General features: G+C 42.8%; 1 protein-coding gene across 1 annotated transcript; it reads right to left on the bottom strand.

Annotated features, from left to right (window-relative positions):
• Positions 1 to 5,210: 5,210 nt before the first annotated feature.
• On the bottom strand, positions 5,211 to 22,526 carry LOC133014573 (high-affinity choline transporter 1-like). The gene is made up of 8 exons (XM_061081837.1): positions 22,343 to 22,526; positions 21,955 to 22,071; positions 20,426 to 20,581; positions 20,125 to 20,270; positions 19,904 to 20,047; positions 19,641 to 19,794; positions 5,847 to 6,064; positions 5,211 to 5,771 (listed from the first exon to the last, which is right to left on the bottom strand). Exons 1-8 carry the CDS (start codon positions 22,524 to 22,526, stop codon positions 5,211 to 5,213), a joined length of 1,680 nt encoding a protein of 559 aa, XP_060937820.1.
• Between the last annotated feature and the right edge of the window lie 5,222 nt (positions 22,527 to 27,748).

Genomic DNA, 27,748 nt, shown 5'->3' on the forward strand with positions numbered 1-27,748 from the left:
TCAATGATAATAATACAATATCAATTAATCAATCAATCAATGTAGGTTGTTCATCAGAGAAGCAACAGGAGCAGAAGGAGGTACTCCACCTGCTGCCAAGCCATAAACTACCAATCCTCCATAAAGATTGGGACAGACACATTGGATTACAGGCTCATAGTTGTGGACATTTGTCTGTTTGCTTGATTTTCTGTGTGTGTTACTTACACTATTCCATCAGGAGCCATTTTCTCCTACAGGCCTTGAGGGAGCCTCACTACCGTCGCGCTGTTGTACTGGAGACGTGATCCCAATCAAAACCTGAGACTAGAAACACACTTCATCATCTGAGTCATCTGTCCACCTGCTGAGACAAGTGAGCTGCACATATTTATGCCGAAGCCAGCCTCGTATAATCTCTACGCCAATGTTAATAATTGTCATCCCAAACATGGCTGAACAAACATGACAGAGCACAAAAAGAAAACTTCAGAAATCTGTCAGAGTTGATCCGTAGTGTGTCGCAGAATTCCTTCCATAAGAGGACTAAAGCTACAGCTGGCACTGAAACAACTGATTCATCACTAAGCTGCCAAAGAAACTAGTCTTCAAGCCCACATTCACTCAGTGGTCCGTACAGGAAGTGGAATTCATCTGCATTTGTTCATGTTTATTTGAAAAAAGTCTCATTATAAGGGAGATATGCCTAATTTTACAAATATAAATGGATGTTGATGCGTTTGGGCTTCAAAATACATCATAATCAGATGCGGACAATAATAGACTAGTTCATGCACGGACAATTTGTAATTCAATTTTGAAAAGAGCCAATATATATATATATTGCTTTATATTCATTGTTGCCTTTTTCTATTAGTGATTTAATTGGTGCGCATTAGTGTCTTAATCTGAATATGGTTTAAACAATTTTTAATACAATTTAACCATCCAGAGTTTTGTCAATTACCTGTAAGGCACTTTGAATGGTGTTTGCTTAGTTTGAAAGGTTTGATTGATGATTGAATGATAAATACAAGGACTTACTCACTTCTCAATTTCGGGTGAATTTAATCCGTGGCCTGTCCATGAAGTATAATTCATCTGCATTTTTTACTTTCATTGATTCATTTGAAGATGAAAAATAAAAACGACAAATATATAGTAAAACACTATATAATACAGGCTCTTTCTGCCGTATAACTCAATGTTTTGACCTGATGACTTTAACTGGCCTTTCTTTACAATGTGATTTCTATACTGCCACCCCTCTTGTGATAATTTTCTTATTATCCACCATACAGCACATTCTGTTACAGCCCTTCACTTGTGCTCAGTGGTTTTACAGACTTCAAAAAGAAAACGTCTAACATATAGTGTCTTCCCTCTTTTTGATGCACATGTTTCTTGCCTTACTAGATGGTCATGTAACAACAGCATCAATACTAAAAATAAACGTTGCCAAGGAAACTGGCATATCAGGGTTGAGAGCTATATGTACATTGATAAGAAGCCTTGAAATGCCATTAGAGAAAAGGATCCAGTCTTTTTAACAAACATCACTGTCAGGGTAGAAAAGGTCCTCAAAGAAACCCAGAGAAGGAAGTACACTAATGATAAGTAGTTACTATATTTAATACATACAGTAGGTAACATAAACATTTTTTCACTCTTGCTATTCTGCCCACGTATGCACACACATATACTGTGCATGCAGAGTACAAAAATGGGAAGTATACCATCATGACCGAGGGATACTCATGGACACACACACACATGCACACACACAAACACACATACACACACACACACACACACACACACAATGCTATTTGGTTTGGGGTCATTGATTTGTCATTGCTGCAGGAATTTTTGGAAGACACACACCCACACTCACACAAATACAAAAGCTCACACACTGTCCTGAGCCTTCTCAGCCAAAAGTAAAAGTATGAAATCACTTAGTGGAAATAGCATGCTGCAGATGGATGGATGCAAATTAGGACCTTCAACATTCACCCATTAAAAAAAGGCAAAACAGTCATTATAGAAAAGTTGGGAGCAAATGCACTGACACTTTCTGTTTTTTTGGACATTACCTTACCTATCTTCTCACAGCTGGACTACTGCAATGTACTATTTACATGTGTCAGTCAATCCTCAGTGTCTTGGCGGCAGCTAGTACAAACACATTTTAACCAACACCTAGCACATAGGGCCATTTCTCTTCTATTCGTACCTCCCTTTTTTTGCTGTCAGTTTATTTTAGAGTGGATTTTAAGATTCTTCAGATTTTCTCTTTCTCTCTCTTTTCAAGCTCAGCATGGTCCGGCCCCCAGTTATATAACAGAGGTACGGACTCGCTATGCTCCGACCCGCAATCTTCCAACCAGCACGTGTTAGTAGTTTCTAAGTTAAATCTGGTAACAAAGGGCTTTTTCCATCAGGGTCCAGAGGCTGATCCTGCACAGTGCAGAGGTTTACCTGTTTTTAAATAACTGCTTAAAATGACTTTTAATGCCAGATTTGAACTGGTTTTAATGGATTGTTTTCTTTAATGGTATATTTTTTTATTTCATTATCACATGTGTTTTGTGAAGCACTTTGTAACCTTGTTTATATGAGTTATTTAGAAAATGATAAAATGTGTATTTTGCAGCAACAAACTAATGTTCTCTGTCAAGGAGGGCTGCACTGTGATCACCTCCCTTTATCTCAAAGACCCAGATGATCAATCAATCAATGACTTCAGCGTACCGAGCCCAATTTCTGATGGTGTTTGATGCTCATGTGTCTGGACGCAAGTAGACATAATGTGCATTTCTAGTTTTAAGCGCACTAACTTGATAATATCAAAAAAAATGCAATGAGAAAAATGCATTGAAATATTAACGTAGTATATATTTATGAAATTTGTCACGTCCATTAGAAAGTGGCATTAGGGCGGATATATATCTAATGAAACACCACCCCTGGAGTTGCTCCCTCTGCGATTCATTTTCATGCAGCGAAAGTGGATGCACCTGCGTCACCCAGCAGCCTGTGACTAAAGGCAGGTTACATGAGTGAAAATTAGAAAAGGGAGAAGGACAGGAAGAGTGTTGAAAGTGAGAGGCGGGGTGAGAGAAAGAGGTGAGAGGAGGGATGTCAAGAGAAAGAGGACGAGTGCCAGACGTTAAGAATAGTTAGATTCAGAGGGAGGAGGGAGAAGTGTAGCTGGAAAAGTCGTATGACAACATTCCAGCTGTTCTCATTCTGTCAGGACACACACACACACACACACACACACACACACACACACACACACACACAGTGAAGCAGGTGCTTTCGGCTGTCACATCACCCTCTCTCATTCATCGCATGACAAGACAATCAAGCACATCAATTCATATTCACATGCTCTATGCTCTACATTTTTATTTGGTATTTAATTATAAATGTCAATGCTGAAGTTTGATTTGCCGCAGAGTGTCATAATTTAAGTTCTGGGGTGACTGAAATGGAGGAAAATGGAGCCAACGATTAGTTGTTGGGAATCATTTAGGGAATAAATGGTGAATCAGGATTGAGGCAGAATATATCACACTCTCTGAAGTGTGATTGAAGATCCTCGCTCCTCCCAACTCTGATGTCACAGGGAAGATGTGAATATAAATAGAGCAATTTTCCCAGATGAGGAGTGTGAGAATAATGGCAGCTTGAAAAAAAAGCTGTATTTCTTCTTCCGACTCTGAATTGAAATACTTACCATGGTAAACGAGATATAATTGAGGTTTCGCATGCACATTGGAAGTCTCTTATCTTCTGTACTCTTCTGTTCTCTTCTGTTCTCTTTTCTTCAGGAAACTTTCACTGACAAGACGAAACTAGACTGCTAATTGATTTGATTCAGATTTGTTGTTTAAAAAGGCAATGAATCCCATGTTAGGTTTATGACTCCGGTGCACATACGAATAACGAAGGGTTAAAATCATATACTCTGGTGAGTTAAATAATCCAAGTCTATCTTAAGATCTAGGTTATGACAGATGGGAATTGGACAATGGCAGAAATATCATTTATGTTATATTCTAGATACATGAGACACATGAGAAAATTACTCAATACCATTTTCTTCCTTTAAGTATTATTTTATGAAATTTCTGCAAAAATTGAAAAATACTGTGTTGCATGTTTAATAAGGAATATAATGTATCCAAGTTCAAGTCCAAAGATAGTTCACTCAATAGGGTAAATCGGTTTAATCTGCGTTTTGTCTGCAAAATGACAAATAATTTTTATATTTTTTACATTTGTGGTTACTCCCTGAGACAGATTTGTGCAGATGCGATATGATATCTCATATAATGCAGTTGGCCACTGTGTTTTTTCTTGTTCTTAGGCAACAACTTCAATTTCAGATTTTTCTATGTTCTCTAAGCTTCACCTTTGATAAGAGTCGAGGGCTGGGTGGTGAGTGTCCGTGGTGGAGGAAGAACGCAGACATTTTATTTCAATAACTACAAATAAAAAGGCAAATACTCAAGTAAAAGTAAAAATACCACCTTAACCTGTCTACTAGAGTAAAACTAAGACATAATTAAATGTATTTCACGTGTTGAAAGTAAAATTACTTGCAGAGTGTGTAGTCTAATGCAGCAACTGTCTACTACTCTACTTCATCATTCGCTGTGCCAGTTGTATATTTTAGGTAAAGTACTGGTATAGGGTAAGATTTGTTGTCCTGTTTTTTCTAAATAAACCAGCTGCAACGATTGAGTGATCATTTAATCAACTTTATTAAAATATTATGTTGAAGTGGTTCAAATGAAAGTGTGTAAATACAAAAGATTTTAAGTTCCCAGTAACATCACGGATTAAAATGTCAGCAATATGAAGGAGTGATTTCCAACCATTACGATATCTGATTTTGTATCTCACCATCACACTTTACACCATAAGAGACACACAACATGGTGAGATCACAATCTTTGTACTTCAGTAGATGTCTCTGTCATTTGTCCCAGTTTAAACAAAGAACCCAATAAAGGACCAAAGCTGCAATATGAACTTATTTTAATGAATGAAAATCAATCTTGTTGAACTGTAGACAAATGTGCTCACTGAACTAGTGCCATTTATGTTCACTTGTCTTAATACCCCTGTGTTTGGATGCAGAAGTCTCCATAGGGATTAAGGATGTGATAGAACCTCATGGTCTGTGTTAGAATTCAAACAACAGCTATTCAGGGACTCTAACACTCTGAGCTAATCATTGGCTCTGAGGCCTCAGTCTGAGGACATGTGTTATTCAGGGTCCCTTTCTCATTGTCTTCTTTGGTCCCATGTACCAGTGTCAGCTCTCGTGCTGCTTGCTGGACCTTCACCTTGAACACGTCACACTTCTCAGGTAACAGGCCTTTGTTGAAGAGCACAGACGTCAGATAGGAGAACAACACAATGGCAGCAATGGCCGACAGCATGGAGATGGTCTTAACTGGAGCGTACTGGACATAAACTCCATCCTCAAGAACACATCCTGGGAAGTGGAGGACAACTGACAGCCCGAGTGATGGAAGTCCACTGAGAACTCTGAGCACCAATCCCACCACAAAGCCCATAACAGCTCCGTAGCCATTGAAGATATTGACGAAGAGGACGCAGACCAGTTGAGGGAAGATTATGATGTAGGCCACTTCAGCACTAAGAATCCAGAAGACTAAGACACTATTTTCCTGGCTGGTTAGTGCTGTACCAACCAAACCCACGACCATCACAGCACCTCGGATCACCCACTGAATCTCTCTGTCTGATGCCTGGAGAAAAAGTAGAGAGGAGGAGGTGAAGAGGTTTGAGATACTAACTATTACCTTATAATTCAATGTTCTCACCTGTGGCCTCAGGATGTTCTTGTATATGTTGACGGTGAAGACAGAAGCAGCAGAAATCAATACAGAATCAGCAGAGGACATCACAGCAGCAGCAACACATCCAGTTCCGATTATGGAGATGAAGGACGGGGTGAGGTGCTGTAATGTGATGGGCAGGACTTGAGCTGCTTCCCCACGTTCATATGGAGATGGAGAACCATAAGACGTCAGGTTCCAATCTGAGGAGCAGACCAAACAAAATTCAGACAGTCTTTCTTTACATGCAACAAGCTACTCTCTCTAACCTGGCACACACACACAAACACATATATATATATATATATATATATATATATATATTTATATAGTAAGTACACCTTTAGTGATTTGTGTTTTTATACTTTATTATTTTCATTAACAATGTTTTCCTTAACAAGTGTTGTTTACATTAATGTTGCATAAGTGTGAATTTTGCCAACCTCTTCAATGTCAAAAACTCTATATCCTTCAACTTAACTAATTATCTATATGGTAATTTTGGTTATATTTTTTGATTTAATTGTTAATCAGAGTTCCAAATTAATAGTTGGTATTTCCATGAGACTTAATCAATACATATTTTCCCTTCCTTTGAAGGGTGGTGCCCCGTGTAACTTTAATCAATTCAAGTTATTTAATATTAAAGGAGACATATTATGCCCATTTAACCACAGTTGATATGGTTCCTTGGGGTCTTAATGAAATGTCTGTAACATATTTTGGTCAAAATACCACAAGGATCATTTAAAACAGCACCCTTTTTACCCTGTCTAAAACAGCCCTCCTCAGATTGAGCTGTTTTGAGGGCCCCGCCCCCCTCTCGTCCCGCCCCCACCTTACGCCAGCCCTTTCACTCCTCCCCCTTCTCACCCCTCCCCCCTCTCATGGAGGTGTAGGACATAAAGTTTTTTACCTCCATTAATTAGTCTGTGTTTGAATGTGTTCACTCACTACAGAATGCATTCAACATCTATAGGGCAGATTATGGGCAATTACGTCTAAGAGGAATAGAGCAGTAAGTTGGTTTTTTTATGCATTAGATATCAGTCATTTCTGCAATACAAATATGACTAAGGTAAAATACAATAAATTACTCTTCCCTCTGTATTACTTTGCTAACTGCTCATCTTACACGTGTCAATTGTTGACATGTAACATATAAAACACTAAAAGCACACAACTGTTTCTATACACTTTTATTGTCAGAACGATTGCTAGACAGAATGCCACAGAGCTTTTCAAACATAGTTATTAAATGTACTGGCTGGTACATAGGTAATAAATACAAAAAATACCAAGTATATTAAAAAGATTGATTACAAAAATACACTTTGTGCCATCAGTAGCCATACTGTAAACAAAGGAACACTTTATATTTGTGTGTCACCTTTTATTCTGTAAATACAATGTAAACTTTGCTCAGCCATTACAAGTATTTGGCATACAGAAGCTTTGTGAGCTGGTGTTGGGGCTATCTGGGCCGGAGAATCAGAGTGGTCCTGCCCTCCTGCGTGGTTCTCCAGATACGCAGAGTGTTCCCTGATGCTCAGGGAAGGTATACGGGGTTCAGACCTGCCCTTGATTGAACCTCGACACATAGCTGGCTATAACTTCCTGCTTGTCAGGTTTCTCATACTGAGCAGAGAGATCCTCGGGTATTGAGATCTTCAGCACCTCATTCACATATGGGGCCGGTTCCTGAAAAACCTTGTCAAAGATGAGGTCCAACAGGTTATCCACGTAATCTGTAATACAAATCGGAAAAAACTTTTTTTACTTTTAATTATTTTGTAATTATATTATTCTATTTATCGTGAAGACCATTTAAAGACAGCAGTTAATTGATATGTTATTTATGTTTCACATACTGTTTGTACATTGTTTGACTTTGTGGAATTTTAAATAAAGCCTGTGAGACTCACGGAAGGTTGCATCTGCTTTCACCTGCTTTGCTGTGGACTCGCCCTTCTTATATTTTGGGAAGCTCACTCTAAAAAGCTGCTCACTAGTTGAACTTGTTGCTTGGGGACGGCCAGCATTTTCATTGTAATGCAGGGCTGCCAGATAGAGTCTTTGGGGAGAAAATAATATTTATAAGAGCATCTGTGTATGCGTGTATAATAGTTTGTATAATAAATAATAGGTATACATTTCTTTGAAAAAATAATCGTACCGTTACCTGCATAACATTCCAAGAAAAGGAAAGACGACATTTTAGGGTGCAAAACGCAGAATGACGCTATGGAAAGACTCCAACGACGAGGTCTGGTAGTGAGGGCTCAGCTTCCCCATATCTTTCAGAACCCTCTTGTTGGTCAACACCTTCTCCAATCTGCAGAAGGCTGGTGTCCCTGAAAAAAAACGGGGAAAAACAGTCGGTATAAATTCAAATCGATTATGGCATTTGTTATGTGGTTTGTTTTATATAAACACAAGCCTTACATTTGCAATGGAAATTTGGTGAACATACTGTGGGAGCCTGGCCTTGCAAGAGGAGAACAGTGGGTATACAAACTGGAAACAGAGCAGTCAGACGCAGGGGTGTATGGTAAATAGAAATTAGGAGTTTATTTAGAACTGAGGGGGAAAAGGGAGGAGGGCGCATAAAGATGATTCAAATAGCTTTGCCGGTCTGGCAGTTGGGGTCTGGGGCTCCAGCGGGCTCTTCCTGGGGTGACGAGAGAGAAAGACAGCAGTTAATCCTCTTCATGTGACAAAAGGCAGGCCGTTGGCCTCTTACCCTGAGACTCCTTGTGAAAACGTCTGGTTCCTACTCCCTCAGTGGCTCAAGAGAGTCTGTCCCCATTTCCTCTGGTTTTTAAAAGGGCTCCTGATTGCCTCATGATTCAGTCCACCTGTGAGAGACAATCAGAGACACCCGGGAGGGGAGGAGCTCTCCAGGAGGATCCCCTGGGGTAGTCCCGCCCCTCCAACACCACGCCTCTGGATTGCCTCTGCCTGGCTGTCCTCAGCCATGTGTGGCACGGCTGACAGGCTGGGCCATCACATACCCCCCCCCTCAGCTCCGATCCACGGTGGGGAGCGGCCGACCACAGGCAGTCGTCCCTTCTCGACATGGCATCAGCGTTTCCATGCAGCTTTCCGGCTCTGTGTTCCACTGTAAACTTAAAGTCCTGTAGCTGTAGAAACCAACGGGTTATTCTGGCATTCCTATCTTTGTTGAATGCCATCCACTTCAGTGGGGCGTGGTCAGTGACTAATGTAAACTCTCGACCCAGTAGGTGATATCTTAGTTTTTCTATGGCCCATTTAACAGCTAGACATTCCATTTCTATTGTTGCATAATTCTTCTCATGGGGAAGCAGTTTGCGGCTTACAAAGGTTATGGGGTATTCACTTCCATCATGTACTTGGGACAGGACTGCCCCAAGGCCTACCTCTGACGCGTCTGTTTGAAGTACAAACCTTTTGCCGAAGTCGGGGGTGTGTAGCATGGTTTCGCTGCAGAGGGCTTTCTTCAAGGTATGGAAGGCCAGCTGTGTCTGTTCCGTCCACTTCACCCGGTTGGATGCACTTTTGTTTGTCAGCTCATGTAAGGGGGCCGCTAAAGAGGCAAAGTTAGGAATGAATTGTCTGTAATACCCCAATAACCCTAGAAAAGTTCTCACCTGACGTTTTGTCTGGGGTTGGGGCCAGGTTGCTATGGCATCCACCTTCTTTACCTGGGGTTTCACATTTCCTCGTCCGACAGTGTACCCAAGGTAATTCGCCTCCTCCAGGGCGAGGGAGCACTTTCCAGGGTTGGCTGTCAGTCCCGCCTCTCGTAAGGCCTGGAGAACAGCTGCTAGGTGCTGCAGATGGTTCTCCCATGACGTGCTGTGGATAACAATGTCGTCCAGATACGCCGCAGCGTAGGCCTGGTGTGGCCGGAGCACTTTATCCATGAGCCTCTGGAACGTTGCCGGGGCTCCATGAAGACCAAACGGGAGGACTCGATAGTGGAAGGCGCCGTCTGGCGTTGAGAAAGCTGTCTTCTCCCTTGCTTGTGGGGTGAGTGGAACCTGCCAATATCCTTTGGTTAAATCTAGCGTGGAGATGAACCGGGCAGGTCCTAACCTCTCGACCAGCTCATCTACCCGGGGCATAGGGTAGGTGTCAAACAGAGAAATCTCATTTAACTTTCTATAGTCATTGCAGAACCTAATGCTGCCATCCGGCTTCCCAACAAGGACTATCGGACTGGACCAGGCACTGTGTGACTCCTCCACCACCCCAAGGTCAAGCATTTTCCTCACCTCCTTTCTGATGGCCTCCCGTCTGGCCTCTGGGATTCGGTATGGTCGTAGCCTTACTATCTTTCCCGGCTCTGTTCTGATGTCATGGGCGATGGCTGTTGTTCGACCCGGGGCCTCGGAGAAGACATCTCTGTTTCTATCGAGCAGTTCTCGGAGATCTTGTCCTTGCCTGGATGACAGCTGGTCACTCATGTTCACTGGCGGGAGGACCTGGGGAGGCAGGTTAGCTAGCAGGACATTAGAGGGGACAGGGAGAGGCTCATGCCATGGCTTCAGCAAATTTACATGGTAAAGTTGTTTGGCTTTCCTACGGCCTGTCTGCCGTACACGATAATTCACAGGCCCCACCCGTTCCAGTATTTCATAAGGCCCGTGCCATTTGGCTAAAAATTTGCAATCATTTGTTGGAAGTAAAACCATTACCTTCTCTCCTGGTTTGAACTCTCTCACCTGGGCTCCCCGGTTGTATACCTTTGCCTGTTGCGCTTGGGCTTGCTGCATGTGCTCCCGGACTAATGGCCAGACTTGGGTCATTCGGTGGTGCATTTGTTCCACGTGCTCCACGATACTGCGCTGGGTGGACGGCTGCTGCTCCCAGGCTTCCTTGGCCAGATCCAGCAAGCCCCGGGGTCTCCGACCGTACAGAAGCTCAAACGGTGAAAATCCAGTGGAACCCTGGGGTACTTCCCGTATAGAGAACAGGATATATGGCAGCAGTTGGTCCCAGTTCTTACCATCAACGTCGATTACCTTGCGCAGCATGTGTTTTAGGGTTTTGTTGAACCTCTCTACAAGTCCATCTGTCTGAGGGTGATAGACGGAGGTCCTTATTTGTCTCACCTTTAGACTTCGGCACAGGCATTTCATCACTTTGGACATAAAGCAGGACCCTTGGTCTGTCAGGATTCCATCCGGCAGGCCCACTCTACTGAAAAGCAGAAACATCTCCCTGGCAACCACCTTCCCAGTCGCAGACCGCAGAGGAATTGCCTCCGGGTAACGGGTTGCGTAATCCAGTATAACTAGGATGTAGCGGTGGCCACGGCTAGACTTCGGTAAGGGCCCCACTATGTCCATGCCAATCCTGCTAAAGGGTGTTTCAATAATGGGAAGGGGTATCAGAGGACTTCGGTACGCTATCTTTGGGGAGTTGATTTGACACTCAGCACAATGTCGGCAGTACTCCTCTACGGCCCTTTTGAGTCCCGGCCAGTAGAAACGGCTGAGAACACGTTCATACGTCTTCTCCCTCCCTAAATGTGCCCCTAGTACGTGGGAGTGGGCTAGGTACAACACTTTTGAAGCATAGTCTTTGGGGATAAGCAACTGTTCACAGATATCACAGTTCTTCTTAGTTACTCTGTATAACAGCTTATTCTTGACCATGAAATGTGGAAACGACACTTGACTCACCCCAGCCTGCTTTTGACCCTCTATTACTTGGACGTCTCTCCAGGCTTGGGTCAGGTTGGGATCCTGCAGCTGGGCCGAGCCGAATTGTCCTGGTCTGAGTCCTCCCTCCATTTCAACTTCTGGAAATTGAGAGAACACCTCGTCTGATTGTATGTCCTCCAGGGGCTCAATCTCAGCTGCCTGTTCGGGGTCTGTTGCTGTGGTCTGGGTGTGGACGGCTTCCTCCCTGTCGTCATTAGTAGTTTCTGCTGGGCTGCCATCGGGGGATACTGCTGCCCAGGCGGGACAAGCGACGGAAGACTGTCTCTTCTTGTCCGGTCGTCTTCTGGGTTGCCGTTTTGGGTCCATTGCCTCCGCGGGCCAGTAGCGGGAGAAGAGGGGGCTGTCCCGGCCGAAAAGCACAGGCACCGGCAGTTGCTCGACTACCCCAACCTGCAGAGTGAATCGTCCTCGAGGAGTAATCACTTGGATTTTGGAGGTTGGATACTTCCGGGTATCCCCATGGATGCAGGACACGGCCATCTCTTCACCCCAGGGGGCACTGGCGAATTGTGGTCGAACGAGAGAAACCATACTTCCGGAGTCCAAGAGGGCCTCTGTGTCTCTCCCCGCAATCTTCACTGGAAACTTTGGGGCTGGTGCTCCCTCATGGGCCCAACAGGTAGTGAGGTGGTGGCAGTAGAGACCCTTGTTATCGGTAGACCCGGCTGTCGGCATCGGCTCATCCCGATCCGGACACTCTTTGGCTAGGTGCCCCTCTCTGCCACAGGAAAAACATCGTGGGATTGGAGGAGGCCACTGGGTTCGTCTTGCAGCCGGTCCGGTCCAGCCAGGGGGCGTTCGGGCTGGTGGGGAACTGACAGCTTTGCCTACCATCTCTCTCTCTGTCTTGGCTTTATAATTGTTCGGCTTGTTTTCTGACCGCATCAGATTAGCCATCACTCGGTGATTTTCTAATAAGGCTATTAATGTGTTCACATTGGGAGGCCCCTGCTGGGCGACATACCTCTTGACATCATTTGGCAAGCCTCTTGTACACCAGTCGATCACCACTCTGTCCACTATGGGCGGTCCTTCTGCTTCTTCCAGCCAGCTCCTGGTGTGACGGACTAGCCCCATCACCTGTGCCCGGACGGGGAGAGCAGGGTCGTAGCTCCAGTCATGCACTCGCTGAGCTTTGGCGGGGAGGCTAAGTCCATATTGAGCTAGGATAGCAGTCTTTACCTTATCATAGCTCACGGCCTCTGCAGCTGAAAGATCTCGACAGGCTTTCTGAGCTTCGCCGGTCAGGAAAGGCATAAGGATGTTCGCCCATTCTGCTTTTGGCCATTTCTCTCTCGTTGCAGTCCTTTCAAACAGCGTAATATAGGTCTCGACGTCATCATCTTGCGTCAGTTTAGTCAGCACCTCTCTTGGTTTCCGCTCTTCCGCTTTCCCCGTTGCTCTACACAGCTCTACCACAGCTGTCTGCAGAGTGGCTTGGGAGTCCAGGATGGCTCTCAGGATCTCTTCCATGTTTGACCTTCTCTTCCGATCAGACGTGCTCTATTCCAACTCTGTATACCCACTGATAGCGAAGACTCAGAATGCCCACATTCTCCACCATATGTGGGAGCCCGGCCTTGCAAGAGGAGAACAGTGGGTATACAAACTGGAAACAGAGCAGTCAGACGCAGGGGTGTATGGTAGATAGAAATTAGGAGTTTATTTAGAACTGAGGGGGAAAAGGGAGGAGGGCGCATAAAGATGATTCAAATAGCTTTGCCGGTCTGGCAGTTGGGGTCTGGGGCTCCAGCGGGCTCTTCCTGGGGTGACGAGAGAGAAAGACAGCAGTTAATCCTCTTCATGTGACAAAAGGCAGGCCGTTGGCCTCTTACCCTGAGACTCCTTGTAAAAACGTCTGGTTCCTACTCCCTCAGTGGCTCAAGAGAGTCTGTCCCCATTTCCTCTGGTTTTTAAAAGGGCTCCTGATTGCCTCATGATTCAGTCCACCTGTGAGAGACAATCAGAGACACCCGGGAGGGGAGGAGCTCTCCAGGAGGATCCCCTGGGGTAGTCCCGCCCCTCCAACACCACGCCTCTGGATTGCCTCTGCCTGGCTGTCCTCAGCCATGTGTGGCACGGCTGACAGGCTGGGCCATCACAATACCTGCTGTCAACCATTTGCTCTTGTCCCTAGAAGTGTGCTGCGGATGCAAACACTTGGGGAAAACAGAGTCTTCATGGGAGTGGATGTCTTGGACATGGTTGAGGATGGAGGTCCACTTTGCCACTCTCTCTGGCCCTGATGTTGACATAGTGGCTGTCCAGTAGATGTGTTTTTTTTATGCTGCGAAGCCACTTCAGTTTCACACAATCTTTTGTCCTGGGAAATCTTCACCAGTTTCTTGGACAGTCCTAAAAATAAAAATTAAATTTTAGTCATGCACAGACACATTATCATCATCATCCTTATTTATTCAGGGAGAATTGACTGAGCACATGGCTCTTTTGCAGCAATGCCCTGATTGAGGGTACACAATACAGATGAAAAATAAATAAACAAACCATAACACAAAACAGACAAAATAAATAAACAGAACACATTATACAACTCAGAAATTAAGTATTAAAATATATATATATTATATATTAAAAACAAAATTAATCCCCACATAAGGTCTAAGTAATGTTCCAAACAGGGCATGCCTTCAATGTATTGTGTGAGTGAGTGAATTAATTACAAAATTGCCAATTATGTGAACTTTCTGCTCTGGTTTTAGAATAAGTAAATCACTAGTTTGTGCTAATTATTGATGTGCTCCACGACTTTGATAATGAACAAAAGTGGTGTGTGGAGAAAGCATACCTAGATTAACCAACATAGAGTTTTCACTGAACAGGGATTTTCTTAGCCTGATGAGCCACCTGGTACAAAACAGGAAATAATACCTTTTTCCATGTGCCAAACATCGTAGTATTGTGTGATGTTGGCCTCCCTAAGGAATTTCTGGATTTGAGGGTGGCGGTCTGCGACAATGCTATCTAGAGTCACACCTCGGGCCTCCAAGAGAGCAAGGCTCCTTTTCAGACCCTCTTTCTCCATGTGGTAGTTCCCTCCGACTTCATTGCTCTGATTATAAAGAAAAGGTTGAACAGCTTTATTTCTGGACTTTGTTCACATATCGAACAATGTCAGTGAATTTGGACTGTACAGATGTGTGGGAGGTGTTCAGGACTGCTACTAATAGTCTGGATGAGTACACAGAGGCTGTGACTTCCTATATCAGCTTCTGTGAGGACAGCTATGTTCCATAACGCACCAGGGTGAGTTACAATAATGACAAACCCTGGTTCACAGCCGAACTCAAAAAGTTAAGGTTGGAGAAGTTAGAGGCGTTCAGGATCGGGGTCAGAGTCAGGTTTATAGAGTTGAAAAACTGGTTTAGCAAGTAGGTGAGAGAAGGTAAACGACTGTACTCCAGTACAGTTCTCAGCCAATGACTCTGCCTCTATCTGAGGCTGACTACACATCTAACGACTCACGTCTGACCCTACAGACAGACTCCTGTGGATAATCTTTTATGTCATTGTTTAGATGTACTCTCCAGCCCTGTAAGTAGTTATAGGATCTGTAAGCTAGAGTTGTGTTGTACTTTTTCAACAACATCTTGTTGAAGCAATATTGCTATGTTGTAATGAGTTCCCTGCATACTCTTGAACGAAGACATACTGCTTTTCCATCTGAAATTTGCCATGTAAATATGACACATTTTCAATAACTTTGTTTAGTTTACACATTGGAGTTTATGTAACTCATCTGAACCAGCTGCAGATCAATAATAGTGTTAGTCCTTAGGTCCATCACCGTGTAACTGCCAAACTTGGCACAATGTCCTTCAAAAATAAATGTAATTAGTTATTATTTTACTTTATATGTCTTTTCACATGGCATTGTATGATTTGTTGTTTTCTTAGTAACCCTTTGTCAAAACAATGACATTTTCATAAATAAGTAACAGTCAGTATTACGTACCTGGTGAGTCAGCCCTCAAGTCACCACCTAGGATGACTTTCTGAAGTTAGCGGCTCAGTACAGATACACAGCGAACCTCAAGCCCAGTGACGCCGTGGAGAAAGTTAGCGGCACAGTACAGATACACGAGGGGAGCGGCGGGAAATAGCGTGGACAGCACAACACACTCGAACCTGCCGTGCGAACACCGTTCACTCCGACGCTGTCTTCTGGCTAAGACTCGCCAGCCGTCCTCGATTAACTGTTCAATCAGGGGTGGACTGGGACAAAAATTCAGCCCTGGCATTGTCTGTCCAGACCAGCCCACTACATTATCAGCGGACACCACATAGAAGTCCACAAATCTCGCGGCGTCTTCTCTCATGCATACTACTGTTACCACCTAGCTCAAAGATGGCAACAAGAAGGGAGGCCACACACAAACCTCTCAAGCCAAAAGTAAATTTATTTAACTCCAAATCAAGATAGCTCTAACTACGTAGTGGGATGTGTAAAATATGTTACGCGTCAGTGGTGTTAACAGTGTTTGGATGTGTGAAAATAAGGTGTGATGTATGTTGTAAGGTGCAGAAGCAAAGAAAAACAAAGGCTGAGGGCCCCATGCCCCTGGAAGCAGCCTTTAGATCTGCAGCTGAAGCCCAGCCCAAAAGGGCAGGCCCAGGGTGACGCCCCTGCCAGCTCTACCTGTGTCTGGAAAACAACTCCTCAGCCTCTCACATGTCAAGTGGTCAACCTGAGAAGGACATGGATACATTATAATGTCTCTAATCATCACAAATTAAGTATGATTTCATAAAACATCAAAAATGATTAACTCACCAGACTAGAGGAGACTCAACAGACAAACTTTGGTACAGTGAAGGCAGAGAGTGGAGGCAGACAGAGAGCAAGTCCTAGAACATGGACAGAAGGGGAACAACTCCTCAGGCTCTCACAGGTCAAGTGGTCAACCTGAGAAGGACATGGATACATTATAATGTCTGAAAAATAAAGAAAATGTTTTCCTCTGTCCTGCACCTAGATTTGAGAACTTTTTGGATGTGTGTTTCTTTTAAAACCTTTTGAAAATTATTATAATTATGAAGTATGAATTTATAGATTCAAAAATACATGATAAACTTACCAAATTCTAACAGTGGTCCCAAATGTCCACATATAAAACAGAGGGAGAACGACTCCTCAAATATATCACAACAACCTGTAATGGAGAATAATTGATCATTTAGTGTACCTGATCACACCATTAAGGATCAACACATAAGCACAATAAACTTCTGAAAAGAATTATTAAAATGACAAATTATGAATTACTACATCCATAATGATTATAAATGATTAACAATGACAATGTGTGATAATATTAAATATTTCTCACCTTATCAGTGGAGCAGCTTTTTAAGCAGCTCACTCTTCTCTGCAAGTCTGTCTATCACCAAGTCAGAGTCCAAGGCCATGAGAATGTCTTTCTCTGTGGCCATCAACATAAATGCCTCCAATTTGTCAGGTGAGAGGGTGCTTCTGAGCAGTGGTGTACAAAGTACTTGAAAGCCATACTTGAGTAAAAGTACAGATATCTTACCTGAAAGTGACTTCGGTAAAAGTAAAAGTCACCCGTCAGAAAATGACTTGAGTAAAAGTCTTAAAGTAGCTCATATTAAAAGTACTTAAGTATCAAAAGTATCTGGTGTTGAAATGTACTTAAGTATCAAAAGTAAAAGTACAAGTACTAAAATTAAAAATGCAAAGTGCTTTTTATAGTAGGCCTATACAGACACAAAACAACCCAAAATGTTTCTCCTCAAGATTTATCTCAACTGACAAAAAAAAAATTACAACAACAATATGCATATAATGTATAATTTTACCAATTTTGAACCCTAGATGCTGAGGTTCAAATAGTAATGGACCAGTGCATCTAGAGACAACAAAAAATTAACTATAAACAAGTGCCTCTTGTGTCTGCCCAAGAACATTAATAAACCACAGTATAACCACTAAAACATTCTGTAAATATCACTAAACATGGACCTCTCATCAGTAGCAAGAGTGATACACAATGCCCCTTATGATAACTCAGCAAAGGGAAACCAGATCTAGGCACACAAAATAAGACACTATCTCTTATCCTATTCTAGAGGAAGTAAAAGTCGTAACAAGATATCTGAAGGTGAACCTGCGGAGGGATAGACCAACCCCCCCCGACGGCAAACACGCCACCGGGACCTGCACATCTCAGGAGGGAGGGGGCAGCCAGTGAGAGAGAGAGAGAGAGAGAGAGAGAGAGGTGCGCCGTGGGTAGAGGCGTGCAACGCCAACCTCCGCTGCTCAAGTAACGAGCCAGTTTGGAGAATGTATTGAAAATTGAAAATGCGCGCTCACATGTCTGCCTCCACTCGCTCATCATTGTCGAGTCTTCCTCGCTCGTCTCCCGGCGCACCTGCTGCTGCTGGGCTGGTGAACCCGGCACCACATAGGTCCGTCAGTTTGGCACATTTAGCAGCCTCCACCTCCAGAGACTTCAGCTTTTTTTCCCGATGCGTTTTTTACTCTTATTAACCATTTTAAGTTTCTGTCTCAGCAGCAGCCCGTCCCGCGACTCCCCCCGCCAATGCCATGAGGTCCCGCCCCACCCTGGTTTGTGTTGTGATTGACAGCACTGTCAGGGCTCTCTGAGCCTGTCAGCCCATGATTGATTGACAATGACAAACAATAGACCAATAATAAGTGTCGATGCTGGCAACACACTGCTAGCCCTCTGTAGCCAATTGGCTGGCCCAATTGGAGGGAATTTAGAGAGGAAGAAGAGAAAAAAAAAAAAAAACAGCAACATAGCGACCAGACCGGCCCACATTGGGTCAACGGCCCACCGGGACGATGCCCGGTATGCCAGATGGCCAGTCCACCCCTGTGTTCAATAATGTAATAGTCGAACATGAAAACTCCTGTAAAGTCTCATCCCTGTCCCCAACCACTACATACTAGCCCCCCACACCCCTCACAAACAAGCCACAACATGCTAACGTCACTAGCCTCCGCACAAAATGTCTAAAAGAAGCAAATACCAGAAATATTTTTAAAAAATACTTACATTTCCCTCGTCTTAAGTATTGCGACGGAAAGATGGCACCGACCCAGTTTTCAATGCTAACCTTTCCGCGAATCCAGCGTTATATTGGCCCAGGTTGGTAAAACAGTCCGATAGAAAGTGGTTAGAGCACACAAACAGATGTTTGCCAACTCTTGCAGGAACGTTGCCATCATATATGAACTCGATCCATCTCAATCTTGTGTCTTCTGAAGCTGGAGTCACATGAAGACATTTGTGCTGATTTGTGCAGCCGAGCACTGAGCATCTTGGGTGTGGAAATCGACTCATGTTGCTAGCTTGCTCATCCAGCTGCTTCCAAGGCATGCAAGAATTTAATGGCTGCCGGCCGTACACCGATGGACTGAAAAAGTGTGTGGGTCGAGTGGTGGTTCGAGTGGTGGTGGGGGGCATACTACATGGGCATTTTTATCTATTACGTATTAGTTTGGTGCATTCCCATTCGACGCCATCTAGACTATAGTTTCTGACATAGAGGAACCACAAAAAATAGCGGGAGTTTACCCAAATTAACGTGTAGAAGCACTACAAAAATGGAATTTTCATAATATGTCCCCTTTAATGTTTTTAATATGAGTATTCAATATTATTACTGAAAAACAAATTTATTGAATGCCGAAAAGCACACCATTTAATTGTGTCACATTTAATGTATCAATTGCAAAACAGGGGTCTTTTTATGTTTGGCAATACAATAATTATTTTCTTACAGTAGACTCTGCTGCACTAAGGAGTGTGATTCAGCACCTTGTTTTATATGGTAATGGATCAACCTTGGTTTCAAAACCCACTGTTTACTACACAAATCAACAAAAGGTCACCTTGCTCTGAACCTGCTCACCAAGTTATGCAAAGATGTTGCTCCTTGGTTTCCTGTTATTTAACCATTGATTTAACATGTTTTGTTCTTTCGGTAACATTAAATACAGCAGATAAGGGGATGTTAGATTTCACAGTTTACATTAATATGCAGTAGTTGTCAGTACCTGTAGATGCAGCAGCTGCCCCAAGCAGTATTGGAGGTGTTCCAAACACAAGTATGACGAAAGCAGCGACTAAGCAAGAGAGCTTAGCTGTGGCTAATGAAGAAGCCGCCAATGTCCTCTGGTGTAAAAACTGATATCCCAGACTTCCAAATGCCTTGAAAATGAAACAGAATTAAAATATGAGTCATTAGTCTTATCTTGAGGATTTATCTCAACACTAGTGAAGTACAGTTGACATCAGCCACAGTTTTGCTCCATCTTACAAACATCAAGAATTCATCCATCATGATCCCGGTCTTCTCCAGTCCTGGTGCACCAATCCAGGGAGCGTGTAAGCTGTTGTTCATCAGTGTCTTGCTGATGTCCAAGCAGTTAGGATTCATCAAGACAAAGGGAACACACAGCCACTGCAGAGACAAATACAAATGTGAGTAATGGACAAAGACTCCAGCACTTTATAATACCTTAAAGAACAGCAACTCACCAAGCTAATGAATATAAGAACAAGCTGAATAATATCAGTGTAGGCCACAGAGTAGAGACCTCCAAGCAGTGTGTAGATGATGACAACTGCAGCAGAGATCCAGATACACAGAGTGTAGGGCAATTCCAGGACCACACTGGTACCTCCTGTTAAACAACTTGTATCAGTGGAATTCTACTTATATACAGACTGTACAAGTATCACTGACTCATATTCCTTCAAATATATTTATTTTAAACAGACATTTAAACACACACACACATGAGGAGAGGGTAAAGTGCTTCTGTTTATTCTTACTTACCTAAACAAATCATTGTTAATGCTAACTCTAGTATATCAATAAAAATTGAGAATAGGCTCAGTCCAGCTGTCAGAACTTGTCCATACTTGATGTGGAAAGGGTCCATCATTGTGACACACTGCATTTCTCTTAGTGGTTTAGCAAACACCAGGGCACCTTGATTTAAAGAGGGGAAAAACCAGAGGTGTAAAAAGTACTTTAATATTGTACTCAAGTAAAACTACCTCTACTTTGATGAAATTTCACTTAAGTACAAGTAAATGTACCCATCTAAAAATCGACTCAAGTAAAAGTAAAAAATAGTTAATTTAAAATGTACTTTAAGTAAAAAGTTACTTAGTTACTTCCAAAAACATGATGGGGGCCGCTCCTATACATTGCAAAAAAGGACAAGGGGTCATAAATCAAATCCAAAAACAGTTATTTTTAATTAAAGGAGAATCTTTACAAATATAAGTACAATGACATTAAACACTTAACATGTCAACACAACATTTAAGAACTTTTGGGAGGGCATGTCAAGACATGAACCACATGACAGCTAAAATAAAAAGTTAAAATGCCACTGTCCCACTGTATATTTAAACTTTTGGTTAAACTTTGGTCCACCTTTAGAGCACTAGTCTACAAACATCTTGCTGAGATGTGGCCACGGGTTTTCTTCATCTGCTTTATTCTCAACTGGTGGAAAGTTCGATGCTTCCGCTTGTTGGTCGTCCGCAATATCATCCTTCTCTAGCTCTCGTGACATCGACTCCATCATCCACTCTATGCAGCATCTACCACCAGTGTTGTTCAAGTTTACACCTCTTCTGAACTAGTTCAAAGTTCAGTTCATACAAGTAAACATGAATAGTTCACGTTCATAGTTCACCATTTAAATTCTGAACTTCATAGTTCAGTTCATTTCATAGTTTTAAGGTGGAAAGTGAGAATAAAAGACTTAACTTGTTTTTTAAAGAAAACTTTATCCATCACTACCTCTTGCCTTAAACTGTACTTCATATGTATCAATTACTAAAATAAATGGTTTTTTTTATTTTGTTTTATTATTGCTAATTTTCTCTGTGTATGTATTCATACCCTGCAAACAAAGGGCACAACAAATCAAAGTTTTGATACATTTATTTTGAAATTGTTTCTTTTATTTTGAAAAGGCACTTCCTGAATAATACGGAAAAGATCGCTACAGGCAGGTGTGCCTCGCGCACAACAGTGTCTACCACTGCAGAGAGAATTGCCTTGCGCCTTGAACTATGTTTTTTTTTTACTCAGTAACGGATGTAATTTCCAATGTAGCGAAGTACAATACTTCAGTCAAAATCTACTTAAGTAAAAGTAAAATTACCCATTTCAAAAAATGACAAAGTACACAAAAAAACTACTCAATTACAGTAACGTGAGTAAATGTAATTTGTTACTTTACACCTCTGGGAAAAAAAGAAACTAATGATAGTATCAAGAAATCACAAAAATATTGATTAAACTTAAGGTAAATTGATGTAGTAAAATTGCCAACTTCAACTTACATATAATAAAAGATAAACTGTATGCGGGTATCATCAGGGCTGCCCAGGTTAGTCCCATTGACGGAGTGTAAACCATCTCAGCTATGCCAACAATGAAGCCTCCTCCAACCCATGTAGCTGTAGGATGGATCAACACACAGCAGATATTTGGATAAAGACTAAAGGTTAGATCATAATTCAGTATTATTGATCAATAGGACCAGTAGGACTTCACCCAACGAAGACTGTTGTTAGTCAAATCTGATTTGGCTGTTTATTATTCATATTAAACAACAATTCATGATGTTTCCTTGTAAAATTAATGCCTTTATAAATTGCCAGATCTTTTTGCCTCCATGCCTGCGACAGACAGTTTCCATCCTGTTGTCTTCAGCTGAGCTGTCCTCACCTGTCATGGTGAAGATCCCCACCACCCAGTTGATGCTCCGGTTTCCCAGTAACGTCATCTCTGTCTCATTGGCTCCAGTTTTCTTCTGTTCCCTCTTGGACTTGAAAGAAGCCCAGATGCCGGTCCCAAGAACCAACAGGTAGAAGAGCACCATCAATATCACTCCTGGAATGTTCACTGCCATGATGAAGAACGTTGACTGTCTTTCACACCAGCACGTTTTCACCTGAGTGATGGGACTCAAGAGACCTTCGGCAAAATGAATTCCTTTATTGGGAAAGAATGGGCGGGGCTACAAGGCGACCTGTTAAACAAGTCTGAACATGAAGCTGATGACCTTTGATTATTGTATCTGTCATGGCAACTCAGTTTTTGTGTGGGTGTGTGTGACAAGTTAATTTGTCTCCTCCCATCAGAAAAATGCCTCCATACAGCTCCTGTGGTCTCATCCAAGTATCCGGAAGCCCTGACATTCATATTGCACTCGAAACGGCGTCATTACATCTCATTGAGCAGAAGCTTTTATCAAACCGACACACAATAATCGCATCACCCATGAGGGAGAAAACCCAGAACAAGAATCAAGTGACTACTTAGCTTTAAAAATAAGTCAAATTACAAAGTGCTACATGTAAGTGCAACTCAACCGAACTAAACTTTTTTATTTGTTTAGACAAAACGTTTTAATCCAAGTTGTTGTTTGAAGGGATGTGTCTTTAGTCTGCGGTGGAAGATGTGAAGACTTTCTGTCCTGATACCACTGGTAACCAGTGAAAGGAGCGGAGGAGTGTGAGTGAGTTTAGGTCAAAGACCAGTGGAGCTGCTGGTTTCTTGATGAGATGCAGAGGTCCGGATGACACTAGCATGTAGACCTGCCAGGAGGGAGGGGCAGAAATTTGACGTAGCCGGTGGGCCAAGAGTTTACTAGTTTTATCTCCCTGTTCATAAAATTTAGATCTTGAATGTAGCAAAGTTCAGTAGTGTACTGTGACATGACAAGATCATATTCAGCTTGTAAAGTAATTCGCTCCTTATAAGTATCTGGCAGTTTTGAGACTGCATATAAAGAATCTAGTAGTGTAATGCGTTGGGATAGCTTGGCTAACTTCTCTCTTCTAGAGTTCCCCTGATGGGTCTTATAGGAAATAATCTCCCCCCTGATAAAAGCTTTCATTGTTTTCCACAACCCAGAGGCTGTTATTTCTGGAGTTTTGTTAACCTGAAAAAATAATTCTAATTACTCAGAGACAAATTTAATAAAGTCTGTATCCAACAGCAAATGTGTATCTAGGCGCCATGGTGGTCTTGTTTTAACAAACTTCTGAAAATAAACGTTCATAGAAATAGAGGCGTGGTCAGACACCACAATCGAATCATATTTACAGCCAGAAATGGAGGACTACAACTTGCTATCCACTAAAAAGAAGTCAATTTGTGTATAGGTACGGTGAATATGTGAGAAAAATTAGTATTCCCCTTTATCCGGATTAAAAGAACGCCAAGGATCAACAACATTAAACTCACTCATAAAGGCTTGAATCACTTTGGTCGATTTGGACAGAGGAGCCGAGGTCGAGGAAGAACGATCCAAGGAAGGATTCAGCCAACAGTTAAAGTCCCCTCCTAAATTATGCGTGGACAAGTCCGGTAGCTTTGAGAAAACCTGTCTAAAAAAGGACTCATCATCCCAGTTGGGAGCATAAACATTAGCAAGAGTCACTTTTACATCGAAAATGTGTCCCATGACAGCTATAAACCTGCCTGCAGAATCAGAGATTGTCTTAACATGGACAAAAGGAATATCTCTATGTAAAAGAATAGCAACCCCTCTAAATTTACTGGAAAATGAGGAATGGTATATTTTCCCGACCCAGCTCTTCTTCAGTCTTACACTATCTATCTCTTTTAAATGGGTTTCCTGTAAATATATTATATGAGCATCGAGGTGGTGTAAGTAGTGCAACACTTTACTACGCTTGATTGGATTATTCAGGCCCTTACAGTTTAAACTCACAAATTTAATATCCCCGCCCACACTAGATAGTGTTAACCTGTGTCATTAAAGGACAAAGAATTCAGTATGTAAAAAACAAAAACAGCGAAGAGAGAAAACAACAACAAAAAAAACAGAAAAAAAATGCGATACACGTCCATTCCAAACATCCGGAAAAGTAGCATAGGTGCCAACCCATTACCCAGAAGAATTACACGAACTAACAACCCCCCCACATTAGAACAGAATGTCCCTCCTGACCTAGCAGAAGCATCAAGACAATGATGCGTGCTACCTCACGTAGAAATAAAACCTGTCGTTACCAGCAGCTTAACCACACTGCTAAACGACCTCAGGGAGTGTGAATATGGTCTGTCCCAAATAAAAATAAATAAAGTAATAAACAGAGAAAGGTGCCATGGATTTTTAAAAAAAAAGTAAAATAAAAAATAAATCAAAAAAAAGTAGAGACTGACCGAAAGAAGAATGAAAATGAAAATAGCACCAATACGCTCTGAGTGAAGCAATGGAACTTTCAGTCAGTACACAGTCAATACTGTATTTAGTCTATAAACAAGACAACAGCATCATAACACGTGTGTTACCTGCTAGGTATGCAGCCTACTGCCGCAGAAATACAAACCGAGTCAAAAAGCACATGTGGAGTCCAAAGTTAGTCACTCTCCGGGGCCGGATTCTTCTTAAGTCTCTTGTTGACAAACTCCAGGGCCTGGTCCGGGTCTTCAAATCTGTGGGTCTCGCCGCCAGCCATGGTGATATGTAGAGTAGTCGGGTACCAGAGGCCGAATTTAACGTTGGCACAGGCATGGAGCTCCCTCGCCCCTTGGACGAAAGCCACCCTCCGCTTGGCCAGAGTCGGTGTAAAGTCCCGAAAAATGTGCACCCTCTTCCCGTTGTGCAGCAGAGGGGAGCTCCGTCCAGCACGGCGGAGAATATCATTCCTCACCTGGAACTGTGTCACCCTGATGACCATCAGACGTGGCGGCTCCCCGTCCTTAGGTTTAGCACGCAATGTGCGGTGAGCCCTGTCGAGCCCGGGCATCACGTCGAGTCCCAGCAGGTCCATTAAAAGTAGGTTGGGGACCCTCGGATCCCTCGGGCAGACCCACTAGTCGAATATTATTCCATCTAGAGCGTGCCTCCAATTCTTCACATTTCTTGCCCAGAGACTCCACCGTAGCAGTTAGCTTAGCCATGTTCACGTGCATACCAGTCAGCTGGTCCGAGTGCTCATTAGCGGAGCGCTCCAGGTCACTAATAGTTCCACTTTGCCGGGAGACTTTTTCCTGCAGCGGTTTGAGAGCAGTCGCCACCTCCTTCTTGACCAGCTCCGATATGATTGACTTGAATTTTGCCACAATTTCAGCTCGTTGGTCGTCCATCATTACCTTAATGCTACGTAGCATCTCCTCATTAGCACCAGGCCTCTCCAGTGACACGGGCTACGAGAGTTGCGGCCTGTTCCGACCCGACTTCGTAGACAAATTTTTCGCCCGAGAGCTCGACATTAATGCGGTTCCAGTGGTGTAAAGTAACGGAGTAGAAGTACTTCGTTACAGTACTTAAGTAGTTTTTTTGAGGATCTATACTTTCCTGGAGTATTTTTATTCATCAGGACTTCTACTTTTACTCCACTACATTTAAAAGATATATACTTTACTCCGCTACATTTTCATTGAACACCTCGTTACAAATTAAAATCTGAATATAATTATAATTGTCTCTCATCGCGATTGGATTATCCGGACTGTGCGTGAACCGACGGTGTCTCGCGAGGATAACTTGAGGGCGGCACGGGAGATAAGCAGTTAGCCGTCAACCCGACTCAACCGGAGTAAACCACCATGGCTACCTCATCCACCTCATCCATCGCTGATGCTGAAGACACCACCGAAGAACCAAATCAACCACACCCGTGGCCGTATCTCGCGAACATGTTTGCCTTCGTGGGGATACAAGATGCATCCTATCGAATGAAGTGCCTCTTGTGTCTACCGAGGGAGACGGAAATAATGGCGTTTCAAAACTCTCCGTCGAACCTCAAAAAACACATTCAGGTAAGTGAATTAAGTAATGGCAGCCAGAGTCATGTTATGTATTGTGCCAGGAATAAGTGCAAAAGTCTCGCTGGTAAAATATAGTTTGCTAACAGAATAGATACAGCTGAGCATTTTACTTAACATGCTTAACATGCGTGTCTACAAAGTAGACACGTGCGTGCGCGTCCAGGTATGGTCCAAGCGGAGGCGTGCATACACAAATTGTTGTTTGGATTGCATGTAGCTCATAATTGTTATAGTTCACTACATTTACAGCTATTTGTAGAGTATATTCTTTCTGCTGAATCTATGTATATTCATGTCCATTGTCTGAGTGCAGTTGGTAATTTATTCCCCCATTTATATTCTCTGGCTGCAACATATAGTTGCATATCCTACCTCAGTAACCTAGGAGAGATGCAATTCTATTTATATACAATGTAATATATTCATCTGCAGATATCATTGATAATAACTGTTTACCCTACCCTACTAGTTTAGTGTCAAAATTTCTGCTGTGAAAGGGACATTAAAATGTATTAACAATAACATTCATGTTTAAACAAACTGTAGGCTGCCTGTCATTGTAATAACTGCTGTGTGATGAGCATCAAACTGATATTTTTCTCTTCTTTTTTTGATGTAGAGAAAGCATGCAAATCATAAAACCAAATACGAGGAGCTGACTGCACTGAAAAGAAAACGGGCTTTGGAAAATGGGACTTCCACCCTCAAACAGACCACATTGTTGAATGCCAGATCCATCTCTCAAAGCTCAATAGACAAAGCTGTGGTGAAGTTTGTTGTCAGAGGGCTCCAGCCATTTTCTACAGTGGAAAATCAAGCCTTTAGAGACTTTGTCACAGATCTACAGCCTAATGCTAAATTAATTTCAAGGGCCACCCTGCGTTCGAGGATTGAAGCTGTCGCCAAGAAAATGAAAATATTGGTATCTGAGGCCATGAGGGCTGTGGATCACATCGCCACCACTACAGACTGCTGGTCAGTCAGAAGAAGGAGCTTTATTGGTGTGACTGCCCACTGGGTGGACCCTGACAGCCTAACCAGAAAATCAGCAGCCCTGGCCTGTAGACATTTGAGAGGTTCCCATACCTTTGATGTTTTGGCCACCGCACTCAATGATATCCATTCAGAATATGGAATCAGGAACAAAATTGTGAGAACAACCACCGACAACGGTTCCAACTTCCTAAAGGCTTTCAAAGTTTTCGGGAAGGAGACAAACAACAATGAAGTCTGCGGTGATGCAGAACCAGGGGAGGAAGAAGAGAATGAGGGTGATGAAGGAGTGGAGTTTGCTGAAGTGTCAGAGATCCTAAATCAGAATGATGG

This window comes from Limanda limanda, chromosome 11 (assembly GCF_963576545.1).
Source record: "Limanda limanda chromosome 11, fLimLim1.1, whole genome shotgun sequence".
NCBI classification, from domain to species: domain Eukaryota; kingdom Metazoa; phylum Chordata; class Actinopteri; order Pleuronectiformes; family Pleuronectidae; genus Limanda; species Limanda limanda.